The 13,290-nt window shown below is 44.2% G+C and overlaps 1 protein-coding gene across 2 annotated transcripts in view; it reads left to right on the forward strand.

Annotated features, from left to right (window-relative positions):
* The window catches only part of LOC131838804 (tubulin alpha-1B chain), a 51,992-nt gene extending 39,119 nt beyond the window's left edge, over window positions 1-12,873 (forward strand). The window contains exons 1-4 of one of the 2 annotated variants that reach the window (XM_059185461.1): window positions 9,483-9,500; window positions 10,870-11,092; window positions 11,237-11,385; window positions 11,714-12,873. In XM_059185461.1, coding sequence (XP_059041444.1) covers window positions 9,498-9,500; window positions 10,870-11,092; window positions 11,237-11,385; window positions 11,714-12,694 — 1,356 coding nt within the window. In that variant the 5' untranslated portion in view covers window positions 9,483-9,497 and the 3' untranslated portion in view covers window positions 12,695-12,873. Of the gene's footprint in view, window positions 1-9,482; window positions 9,501-10,869; window positions 11,093-11,236; window positions 11,386-11,713 lie in introns of those variants that run through there. The other variant, XM_059185459.1, reaches the window with a different exon arrangement.
* The last annotated feature ends 417 nt before the right edge of the window (window positions 12,874-13,290 follow it).

Below are 13,290 nucleotides of genomic sequence, written 5' to 3' on the forward strand. Positions count from 1 at the left end.
TAATTAGTCACAAAATATGTTTAAGTTTTGCTTTCAAGTCTATTGTTTTTACTACATGTTTTTTAAAATCCATTCAGATATTCAATTGTCTTCTCAGTGACTAACATCTACTTTGTCTTCTACTTTACAGTGTGATCCAGCAGTTTCAGCAAAATATCAATCCTGGTTAAATCCATCTCTCCATCTATTTCATACCTCACCTGAGCAGCTGAACTGACTAGAGAAAAACATAACCAGGATGACTGATATTATTTTATATTTACAGCCACAAATGTCTGAAAAACCTACTATGCCTTCAACAATACTTGAAAATTCTACTACATTTCCATAGTTGATTTACTGTCCCTCTCTCAGAGATGACTATTTTATATTATTCTCTTCAGAACTCCCACACTTCCTCCCCAATCCTCACATTTAGCCAGTGATCCTTCCCCAACACCGTATCTCTAAAAAAAAGAAAAAATTTTAAATACAGAAGAAAAATTCCACAAGATCCCACCACCACATCAGTTGTAAATTCAATCAGCTGCAAATAACAGACACATACATCCCAGAAAAAGGAAAAAAAGGGGAAAAGATCAGTGTGACTTAAACAAATTGTTTTATTTCCTCCCATAATGAGAAGTTCAGAGATAGGCAATCTGGACTTGTGCTACAGCTCCACAATGTCATCAGGGACCAAGACTCTATCTTCCTTCACCGTTAGCAATGGTTTAGGTACACTTTATTGTCATAAGATGGTTGATCTTCAGTTATCATGTCTACATGCTAAGCAAGAAAAAGAGAAAAGAACAAAAACATAAACCAGTTCAGAAGCCCCACAAGACAACTTCCACTAACAACTCACCCGAACTTGGTCACATAGATATCCCTTCTGTAGTTGGAATAGAAGCTTGGTACCCTGCTCCCAACAAAATCAGGGTTCTGTTGTTATTGAGAAACAGGGAGAGGGGCACCTGGGTGGCTCAGTCTGTTAAGCCTCCAACTTTTGATTTCAGCTCCGGTCATAACCTCCTCAGGGTTGTGAGATCGGAGGAGCCCCATGTTGGGCTCTGAACTGGGTGTGCATCCTGCTTACAATTCTCTCTTTCCCTCTCCCTCTGCCACTCCCCACCCCTGTCTCTCTCCCTCTCCAACAAACAAACAGAGAGAGAATAAGGATAAATTACCTGTTTTCCTCTTTCACTAGAAGAAAAAAGAAGCACCAGAAGAGAAATTCCAACATTCCTACCACCAAATCTAACGGCCAGCCCAAATCTGTGCTCATCCTCTGGCTTCCTCCTATGTGTCAGTGGCTAAACCATTATACTCCTTTCCAATGTTAACCCTTTGAGTGGCGCACTAAACCCCTTCCCATTTCACTATTCTAAAACTTTGCTCCTGAATTCATTCCCTTTTCCTCACATCATCAATTTTCCCCTCCCTTTTGTTTATTCTCACTTGCAAATAAACATGCGAAAGTATCTCCCATCTTTAAAAATATATATATATTTCCTTTGGGGGTGCCTAGGTGGCTCAGTCATTAAGGGTCTGCCTTTGGCTCAGATCATGATCCCAGGGTCCAGGGATGGAGTCCTATTTGGTTCCCTGCTCAGTGGAAGCCTGTTTCTCCCTCTCCCACTCCCTCTGCTTGTGTTCCCTCTCACTCTGTGTCTCTCTCTGTCAAATAAATAAATAAAACCTTAAAAAAAAAAAAAAGAGGGGCACCTGAGTGGCTCAATGGGTTAAGCTTCTGCCTTCGGCTCAGGTCATGATCTCAGGGTCCTGGGATTGAGCACCCCCCCCAACCATCCAGCTCTCTGCTCAGCAGGGAACCTGCTTCCCCCTCTCTCTCTCTGCCTGTCTGTATGCCTACTTGTGATCGCTCTCTGTCAAATAAATAAATAAAATCTTAAAAAAAAAAAAAAAAGAGTTTGACACAGTTATCACTTTCCTACTTGAAACATTTTTTTCACTTGGTTTCCAGGACACCACACTCCTCATGTTTTTCTTCTTACACCCCTGGCTGCTCCTTCCCACTTTGACTACAGGATGCACTTCCTAATTTTTAAAAGCTGAAGTGCTCTGGCATTCAATCCTTGGTCTTCTTTTATTTTATTTTTTTGGTCTTCTTTTATTCTATACTTTCTTCCTAGGTGATGTTACCCAGTTTCTATGCTGATGACTCCTAAATTTATCTCCAGTGTGACTTCTTTACACTTTAGCCTACTGCCTCATCATTTCTACTCAGATGACTAATACCCTACATCTCAAACTTAACATGTCCAAAACTGACACCTGATTCCCTCTATTTCCTTAAACCTGTTCCTCCTTCAGTATTCCCCATTGTTGCTCAAGCCAAAAACCTTAGGATCATGCTTGACTCCTCTCTTTGTTTCTCACTCTACATTCCATGCTACCTTCAAAAATATGTCCATACACTGACCTCCTTTTACCAGCTCCACCACTGGTCCACCCTGGTCCAAGTAATTATCACCTCTTATCTGCATTACTACAATTCCTTTCCAACTCATATTTTTTATTCCACACTTTAAAAAAAAATAAGATTTTATTTACTTATTTTACAGAGAGAGTGAGGGAGAGAAAGCACAAGCAGGGGGAGTGGCATGCAGAAGGAGAGGGAGAAGAAGGCTCCCCACTGAGCAAGGAGCCCGATAAGGGGCTCAATCCCAGGACTCCGGGATCATGACCTGAGCTAAAGGCAGACGCTTAACCAACTGAGCCATCCAGGTACCCCTTTTTTATTCTACTCTTAACCCCTTATAGTTTATTCTCATAACAGCTAGACAATCCTTTTAAAATCTCAAAGTAGAATATGTCACATCTATGCTCAAAACTATGAAATGGTTTCCCTGATTTTAGAATAAAACAGTCTTCCCAGGACTAATAAGAAAGACACTTACATGATCTAGACATTGATATACTTCTCTGATCTCATTTCAAAATAACTTTTCCATCACTTCCTCTGCTTTTATCTCACTGATTTTATTAATATTGCTTTAAAAAAGGCATACACACTCAACCTCAGGCTTTTGCTCCTGATGTTCCTCTGCTTGAAATTTCTACTCTACCACCTAATCCAGGTCTTTGTTCAAATAGCTACCTCCTCAGAGAGGCATTCTCAGATCACTTTAACTAAAATAGCCTTCCTCTGTAACTTTAATTTCTTTTCCACACTTTATTTTTCTTCATAGCACCCCAAAGCACCTGACATTATATTTCACATCTCTTTTTTTTTTTAAGATTTTATTTATTTATTTGACAGACAGAGATCACAAGTAGGCAGAGCAGCAGGCAGAGAGATAGGAGGAAGCAGGCTCCCTGCTGAGCAGAGAGGCTGATGTGGGGCTCGATCCCAGGACCCTGGGATCATGACCTAAGCTGAAGGCAGAGGCTTTAACCCACTGAGCCACCCAGGCGCCCCATTTTTCACATCTCTTTGTTATATACTTATTTTCTTTCTCCTTCACTAAAACATAAATTCCATGAGAGGGAGGACATATTTTGTTCATTGTTATATCCACCCAACACTTAAAAGGAATATTTGCATTGTAAGCTCTCAATAAATTTGTCCCATAAATAAATAAAAACAGATATTGTGGGGCACCTGGGTGGCTCAGTGGGTTAAGCCTCTGCCTTCTGCTCTGGTCATGATCCCAGGGTCCTGGGGTCGAGTCCCGTATCGGGCTCTCTGTCGGTGGGGAGCCTGCTTTCCTCTCTCTCTTTGCCTGACTCTCTGCCTACTTGTGATATCTCTGTGTCAAATAAATAAATAAAATCTTTTTTAAAAATATTGTTTTCTATATACACACAATGGACACTTTCCAGTCTTTACCCTGCTTAACTTCTCTGCAGCATTTGGCATTGTACCAGTTCTCCTTCAGGAAACTCTCCTTTTCCTAGGACTGTGAAACCCCCAGTACTACCTCTCTGATCATTCCTTCTCAGACTTCTTTTATAGGTTTCTTTTCTCTGCTTTAAATATGACCATTCTTCAGATTCCCTACTAAGGCCAAGTTCTCTAAGACCACCACTCTCCAAGCTCAGTGCATTCCTCATGAGTGGTCTTATCCATCTCCATCATTTACTTATCTTTATGCTGAAGACTCTCAAATCTGTATCCCACTCCTCTCTTCATACCTGCATATATGACTAACTAATGGACTTCTCCAGGTACCTGTACCACAGACACTTAAAGCTCAAGACATGTCAAAGCTGAATTATTAGCTTCTCCTGTGTCTCTTCTTCAGTTCCCATCCACTTCTTCCTTCAGTATTCTGATATCAGTAAAAACAAAACAAAACAAAACAAAAACCACCATTCAATTAGCTGTTTAACCCCCCAAACTAAAAATTAACTTCCATTGCTCAGTTTCCTTCAAATTCTGTATCCAATCACCAAGTCTGAAATTTAACATCAAATTAGGCACTTACTGTAATAATAAATTTGGGGGGCCCTGGGTGCCTCTGTCCATTGAGGACCAACTCTTGACTCTTCTTGGTTTCAGCTCAGGTCATGGTTTCAGGGTCATGGGACCCAGCCCTGTGTATGGGACAGACGGGGGGTGTGGGGGGGTTCTGTTTGATATTCTTTCCTCCTCCTTCTGCCCCCTCTGCTCATCTCCCCCATGCAGCGTGCACATGCTCTCTAAAATAAATAAAATATTTTCATAAATAAATAAAAATCTGGACGTAGCTGGTTTCAAGGTTGGCTCCGCAGCTTCAGAGTGTCAGAGCACTGAGTTACCATCTCTTTGATTCTCTTTATATTAAGACGCTGAAAATCTTAATTGGCTATAGACAACACACCTTCACAAAATATTTCCAAAAGCAGAAAGGAAGGGGAAGGAGTGAAACAAAAGGTCCTCAAAGATGCAATCTCTTTTGATCAGGGAGGAAAACTAGAGCCAGGGCACAAGAGTGGAAAAGCACCTGGCTCTGGGGGTCCCAAACACATCAGGTTCAGCCACTCATCACTGACAAAATCCAAAGGCAGAGGAAAGAGTGGTGGTGAAACAAAAAAAGAATTTATTTCAGTGAGGCCAACACCAGGAAAACAGCAGACCAGCATCTCAAAGACTGACTCCAAAGTGTTGAAAATATTTCCAGGTATATATAAGGAAAGTGTGGAACAAGGTTGGTGGGTACATAGAGGTAGGCAGTGAAGGTTAAATTGATCATTGTCTTATGGTCAGTCATGAGGGGTCTTGCTGGCTCAGGCAGTCCTTATTGCTCAAAAGGGTAGTTTGGGTTCCCATCAGGGGATGCTTTGCCCACAAGGTCTTTTGCCTGAGTTGAGAGATAAGTTAGGGGGGCACCTGGGTGGCTCAGTGGGTTAAGCTTCTGCCTTCGGCTCAGGTCATGATCTCAGGGTCCTGGGATGAGCCCCACATCGGGATCTCTGCTCAGTAGGGAGCCTGCTTCCCTTCCTCTCTCTCTACCTGCCTTTCTACCTGCTTGTGATCTCCGTCTGTCAAATTAATAAATAAAATCTTTAAAAAAAAAGAGAGATAAGTTTGGTATGGGCCGCCTGGCTGGCTGTGACTCTTGATCTTGGGGTTATAAATTCGAGCCCCACATTGGGTGTAGAGATTACTTAAAAATAAAATCCTAGGGGCACCTGGGTGGCACAGTGGGTGAAAGTCTCTGTCTTCCGCTCAGGTCATGATCCTAGGCTCCTGGGATCGAGCCCCTTCGGGCTCTCTGCTCAGCGGGGAGCTTGCTTCCCGGCCCCCCTCTCTGCCTGCCTCTCTGTCTACTTGTGATCTCTGTCTGTCAAATAAATAAAATCTTTAAAAATAATAATAATAAAATAAAATCCTAAAAAAAGAGAGAGATAAGTTTGGAAAAAAGAAGTTAATCCCTTAGAAAGTACAGACTGGGATGCCTGGGTGGCTCAGTTGGTTAAGCAACTGCCTTTGTCTTGGGTCGTGATCAGGATTGCCAGTATGGAGTCCCACATTGGGCTCTCAGTTCTGCAGGGAGTCTGCTTCTCCCTCTGACCTTCTCCCCTCTCATGCTCTCACGTTCTCTCTCTCTTTCTCTTTCTCTCTCTCACTCTCACTCTCAAATAAATAAATAAATAAATAAATCTTTTTTTTTTAAAAAAAGAAAAAAGGTAAAGGCTGAGGTCAAAATGGAGGTAGTTGAGGGGCACCTGAGTGGCTTAGTGGGTTAAAGTCTCTGCTTTTGGCTCAGGTCATGATCCCAGAGTCCTGAGATTGAGCCCTGGATTGGGCTCTCTGCTCATCGGGGAGCCTGCTTCACCCCTTCTCTCTCTGCTTGCCTCTCTGGCTACTAGTGATCTCTGTCAAATAAATAAATAAAATATATATATATTTTAAATGTAGGTAGTTAAAGTCCTCTTTCAAATCCATTTGCAGAAATACCCTAGCCAACTTCCCAGAACTAGGTCCAATTATGAAAGAGACTGAAAAAGCAAGTAAAAATCTGGTAAAGGGAAATAGGGTTCCCTTTGATTTATCCACTGGTTTTGAGCACATAAATATCCTTTAGAGAGAGAGAGAGAGAGAGAGATTATCTTGGCAAAGAATGGAAGAAGGTGTTTTTTGGAGGGGCAACCAAGATTGGTTTCCACAAAAACAGACATGGAGTTTGCATGTAATTAGGGAGAAATTTTAAACAAGTAAATTAATATATAAAGAAGATAATTTCAGGTTCTATAAATGCTACAAAATAAGGGGATGTGATAAAAAAAAGATGGGCATATTTTGAAAATAAAACTGATAAAATATACTAATGGGTTTGAATGTGACAGTATGAGAAAAAGATGATTCAAATTCACTGACTCCCATTTATAAATGAAGTTGGAGAAAGATATTTAAGGGTCTAAAGTCATACCACTATTAACTGACAAAGTTAAAACTGCATCTAGTACTATCTGAAACCAATTTCCCCTAGACCATCTACTTGTGGGGGTGGGGGTAGGGGGTAGGAGGTAGCGGGAGAGAGAACACAAAACAGTATATGTAAATTTAAAACACTGCAATAAATAAGAATAAAAGGTCGAATATTTGAAAATATTTTGTTTGGTAATTTAATTGCTACTTTTTTTTTCCTTTCCCTATAGAGTTGGTTAAAGGAACAAAATATGTTGTGAACTATTGTGTTAAAACCGTAATATGGAACTATTAAAAATGTTGCTGACTGCGTAGAAGAGTAGCAAATGGCCATGATATTAAGTAGCAAAAATGGGAGTGGCTCAAATAGCAACACAGGGTTTCCCATTACACCAAAGACTTAAAAGAAATAGTTACAGGCCCTGTAACAGTCCAACAAAACAAACACCTAATAATCAGTTAAAATGTTAAGACAGTGGACAATACTGTGTTTATATTCCAGCAATAGATAACTACTATTTAGCTGTTAAATATACACAAAGTATATACATCTTATATATGATATAAACAAATAAACCTATGTAAATTAATATGGGTAAAAAAAGGAAAAAATGTCAGCCTTTCCTCTCAGGTACTAAAGAGGTAACAAAATAAACTTACCATTATTCAGTATTTTTCTGGCATAAAGATACCAGATTAGATTATATTTAAAAGTCCATTTGGATCTAAATTACTCTCTGAAAAGTACGGTGTCATCAGGGACCTAAAAAACCCTCAAATACTTCCTCATTCACAACAGGGGAATTCACAGAAACAAGGCTAGCAAAGCTAATGGTTTTAGGGAGATATCTGGGGACACATACAGGCCCACAGGAGCAAATCTCTGCAGTGAAAGCTCTAAGGTTCTGCGGAGAGCTAGAAGGAGGGAGGTGCCTGCTTCCAAAGGCTTCCATCCAGAGCAGACAGCAAAATGGAGTTAAGCAGGGTGGTTCCCTAACATTCTTTTCCTGATCCAGATAAACTAATTATTTTCTATCTTCTTTACGAATAAGTGAGACAATATTCAAAAATATCCTGTTTCCAGTAACCTAGTTTGGAAAATATGTGTAAATTTTTATCTTCAGTTGAAAATCTTTTAACAGAAAATCATCATACCAAGAAAAAAAAAAGGAGTACAGAAAATATATTTATTAGAAATAAAAGGAAACTTCCTTGCTTGTATTCCAGGTTCATATGACTGGAAATTTGACATATACAAGAAAGTAAAAATGTGTGTGTGTGTTTGTGTGTACATATCCTTACAAGCCACATACACATATTAACAATGTAAATCTGTTATTTGTCTGATATGGAGGGTGAAGCCCTCACCAAATCTGAGCATAATAACTGAATATGAACTGTGGACTGTTAGTTTCCCATTTACTTTTTTGTTACATACTATCAGTGGGAGGATATTTTGAATAGTGTAACAACAGGTTTCCTCTAGGACCATTTTAAAGCCACACTTTAACCCTAACTAACCACTTCATGCATTACCAAGGGTTTACAAAGTTTATGATCTTGGAATAGAGTCTCCTGAAAGGCAGAGATGGGAAGGAGGGTATCAGCTACAATCGGGGCCTCCTAGAAGGAGGCTATAACCAATTGATCTATCATGATGTAACAGAAAGCAATTACTTTATCGAGTTTTTACAAAGCTCTGTATAACACAAGGATTCCCTACTTCCTAATGTCCTTCAGTGTCAATTTCCTCACTACCCAAGTTTCCGTCCTCACTTCTACAATTCAGCTACCAAATCTGAAATGTATCTTTGTATCCCCCTTTTTAAAAGCCCCTGGGACTGTCTCATAAAGTTGTTGGTTATGTCTAAAAATGGGGCCTAGTGGGCCTTTTTAACAGCTTTGATGTTCAATGCTTATGTACTACTCTTTGAATGACTGAAATATTTCTGCTTCCAACCTCTGGCACATTAGTTTAACGAACAAGTCATTACAATAAACCAAATAAAGCTGGTCTGTTTTCTAAACCTTGCATCCTCCACATTATCAGGTAGGTAAAGAATGCACTGCCTTTAAAAGAACCGAGGGCAGATAAAAAGGAAAACTCACTGACAAATTGTGGCAACATGAAAATAATCAGCCAAGCTATCCGGACCAGAATTTTCTGCATCTCATGGTGCTTCACCTTTAAAACTGGACAGACTTCTTAAGTCTTAGGGTTAGTCCAAATTAAGGCAAGCTTCCTTTCCCGTTCCCATTTGGTTGGTTTCTAAACCTGCGACCGCCCCCACGCCCAGGCCCTGGCGGCCATGCGCCGCAGACTGCAGCACCCGAGCTCACTGTCCGCAGGCGCGGCGGACCCCGCCCGGTAGGGCCGGCGCGGGGAGGGGGCTCTGAGCCAGAAACCCGCCTCTGCGGCGGCCGAGCTGGGCGCCGAGTGGGCGCGCCGAGACGGGGGAGGGGCCCGCGGCCGTGGCACCGCCTGGACCCGCCAGCCCCTCCCCGGACCGCTACTTAAGTGGCTCCAGCACCGCCTCCGACTCAGTGCGTTACTTACCTCGACTCTTAGCTTGTCGGGGACGGTAACCGGGACGCGGTGTCTGCTCCTGTCGCCTGCGCCTGCTAACCCGTAGCCATCATGGTGAGTGGGCCGCTCGGGGCTCCGCCCTTGCTCGGGAAAAGTGAGCCGGACCGTCTCGCGGGGGGCGTTAGTAAGGGATCTCGCTGTGGTTTTGGAAGGCTAGAAAATTGAGGCTAGAGGCCAGGGTGGGAATGGTGAGAATGGTTGGGGCCCGAAAGGGGGGCCGCCGCGTTTTCTTCTCGGACTCTGGGACGGCATGGCCGGGCGCCGGCTCCCCACACCGTGGTTGGGGTTCTCAATTAGCCCTTACCTTTTGGGCGCGAGACCCGAGACCCTGCAGTCTTTTCCCGCGCGTTCCCATCCCCCCTTCCTTCCCCAGCTTTTGGCGGGCGCGCGCGCGCCCGGGCTCTCCACGCCCTCACTTCCTCTCTGCCAGAAGCGCGGAGGCGGGAAGGAGCCCGACACAAAAGCGCAGGCGCGACCGTTACCTTCCCGCCTGGGAGTGGCGGGAGCCCGCCCCTGCAGTCTGCGCGTGCGCGCCGGGGAGCTGCGGGTGTACTGCTGTAGGGCGTGTCTCTGTTAGCCTCAGTTTTGGGGGTTTTTTTGTTGTTTTTTAACGAGAGCGATAAGGTAAATGTAAAGAACGACTCCTTGTTGGGTATGTTGCAATACGCCAGAGAATTAGGACAATTAGCTCCCAACAGCTTCAAGAGGCCATCTGTTTTTCCTTGGTCAGAGTTTAGGAATGCGCAGAGGAGCAGGTGGTGGCGGTGAGGGATTTTGAGGGGACAGAAATCGGATCTTGGTCCAGATCTGGGCCGCCGATAATCCCCTGCTGTGCCCTGACAGATGTGAACGTGCTGGGCTTAGCCCAACGCCTGGGAGAGCAGAAGATGGTTGGCCATGGCAGGCGCCTCCGCAGACGTGGCTGCTGCGTGTGGCTGCAGTTGCGCGGCCCCGGTGGCCACAGAGGGGCGCGGACGCGCGCTCACCCTGAATTGCTCATTCATCCTGTGCCGCAAAGCCCCGCCCTTTGTCCCTGCGGCCAGACTTTCCTCTGCACCGTTCTGGCCACGTGCTTCCTGCGATGGTAGCTGCCCGGAAATCTGGCCGCCTAGTCTAAAATGGAATTATGAGGCCTGAGCACTGAATGAATGGCCTCCCTATCTTCCTCTTCAAAGGAGGAAGCTGTGACTAAGCGCTCTTGGTCTGGAAAGAGGCCTTCCCAATTTAGATAGGGAGAAGAAATTCGTTAAAAGCAATGCAGATCGAAAAGTATAGTGATTCTCTCCTAGAAGAGTAATAAATTTTAGTTCATTTTAGAAGGGGGAGTTTGTGAGATTGATTATATAAATTATTTTGTTCTGCTTTACAGTCTTTACTAGATTAGCTTAGTACTAATTATCTTTTTTTAATCTACTTTTCACAGCGTGAGTGTATCTCCATCCACGTCGGCCAGGCTGGTGTCCAGATCGGCAATGCCTGCTGGGAGCTCTATTGCCTGGAGCATGGCATTCAGCCCGATGGCCAGATGCCAAGTGACAAGACCATCGGGGGAGGAGACGACTCCTTCAACACCTTCTTCAGTGAGACGGGCGCTGGCAAGCATGTGCCCCGGGCCGTGTTTGTAGACCTGGAACCCACAGTCATTGGTGAGTTGGCCTCTGTAACCTGGTGAGCTCCCCCCGGGCGGTCTGGGACAGGAGGTCTGTCTTGGAGCCCCAGGGACCCCGTGAAGTTGAGCAGGCTTGTGCAGGTGGTGAGTGATGGGGGGCTGCTGTGTTTGCCTTTTCCAGATGAAGTTCGCACTGGCACCTACCGCCAGCTCTTCCACCCTGAGCAGCTCATCACAGGCAAGGAAGATGCTGCCAACAACTACGCCCGAGGGCACTACACCATTGGCAAAGAGATCATTGACCTTGTCTTGGACCGAATTCGGAAGCTGGTATGTTTATTCTCACGAAGTAAATAATGATCCTAAGGAAGACACTTGAAATAGGTTCTTTTCATCTCAGACACCGAATTAAAGTGTAACAGAGTGAGGTAAACTATTCCTTTATAGTTTTTCTTTAAAAACCCAGTTAAAGCATGAACTATTTGGTGTCATGTAAGTAGGAAATGCTTAGTAATTCTACGAAGGTCTCCATGTAAGCATTTCTTATCAAAATAAGATCTGTATTCTTGGACTTGTATGAAAAGTGACAATATATTTACTTGGGATATGTTGCAAAGAGCAGTAATCCTACGTTTTCTCTATTTCTTTTTTCTACCAGGCTGACCAGTGCACAGGTCTTCAGGGCTTCTTGGTTTTCCACAGCTTTGGAGGGGGGACTGGTTCCGGGTTCACCTCCCTGCTGATGGAACGTCTCTCTGTCGATTATGGCAAGAAGTCCAAGCTGGAGTTCTCCATCTACCCAGCCCCTCAGGTTTCCACAGCTGTAGTTGAGCCCTACAATTCCATCCTCACTACCCACACCACCCTGGAGCACTCTGATTGTGCCTTCATGGTAGACAACGAGGCCATCTATGACATCTGTCGTAGAAACCTCGATATTGAACGCCCAACCTACACTAACCTTAACCGCCTTATTAGCCAGATTGTGTCCTCCATCACCGCTTCCCTCAGATTTGATGGAGCCCTGAACGTTGATCTGACAGAATTCCAGACCAACCTGGTGCCCTATCCCCGTATCCACTTCCCTCTGGCCACCTATGCCCCCGTCATCTCTGCTGAGAAAGCCTACCATGAACAGCTTTCTGTAGCAGAGATCACCAATGCGTGCTTTGAGCCAGCCAACCAGATGGTGAAATGTGACCCTCGCCATGGTAAATACATGGCTTGCTGCCTGTTGTACCGTGGCGATGTGGTTCCCAAAGATGTCAATGCCGCCATTGCCACCATAAAGACCAAGCGCAGCATCCAGTTCGTGGACTGGTGCCCCACTGGCTTCAAAGTGGGCATTAATTACCAGCCTCCCACAGTGGTGCCCGGTGGAGACCTGGCCAAAGTCCAGCGAGCTGTGTGCATGCTGAGCAACACCACAGCCATCGCTGAGGCCTGGGCTCGCCTGGACCACAAGTTTGACCTGATGTATGCCAAGCGTGCCTTTGTTCACTGGTATGTGGGGGAGGGCATGGAGGAAGGGGAGTTTTCTGAGGCCCGTGAGGACATGGCTGCCCTTGAGAAGGATTATGAGGAGGTTGGTGTAGATTCTGTTGAAGGAGAGGGTGAAGAAGAAGGAGAGGAATACTAATTACCATTCCTTTCAGCCCTGCAGCATGTCACACTCCGAACTTAAGCTTCAACATTAGCTGACAGGCGTTAAAGCTTTTTGGTTAGATTGTCTTCACTTTTAACTGTGATCATGTCTTTTCCATGTGTACCTGTTGCATTTCTCCATCATGTCTCAAAGTAAAGGCTTTAAGAAAGAAAGTTTGACTTGTGTGCTTTTTCTAAATTGCTTTTCCAATTCGGGATGTCCTACCATTCATCATGTCTGGAAAATAGCTGTAGGGTGGTAATACCAAGAATCCTATTTGCTGTGTAGCCACCTCTGGGGACAAGGGAGCACACTGGACTAGAAAAGCAGGAGAGCTGGATTCTGACACTGATCTGTTAATATCACCTCAACCAGTGTTAGAATCTGAAAGCAGCTTAGAAAAATGTTAGTTCAGAGCTAATCTAGCTTATTGGTCAGCGAAGTTTTAAATGTCCTACAAACCCATGACTGCTCTTTAAAGGAGTGCTAATCTACCAACATAACGAAGAGTCTCAAAATGACCCTTCTACGGGAAAACAGACTTGAGCATGATGAAGTAAAAGCTGTTTACAGCCCTGTCATAAGTTGCG

Source organism: Mustela lutreola, chromosome 8 (genome assembly GCF_030435805.1).
Source record: "Mustela lutreola isolate mMusLut2 chromosome 8, mMusLut2.pri, whole genome shotgun sequence".
NCBI lineage: Eukaryota > Metazoa > Chordata > Mammalia > Carnivora > Mustelidae > Mustela > Mustela lutreola.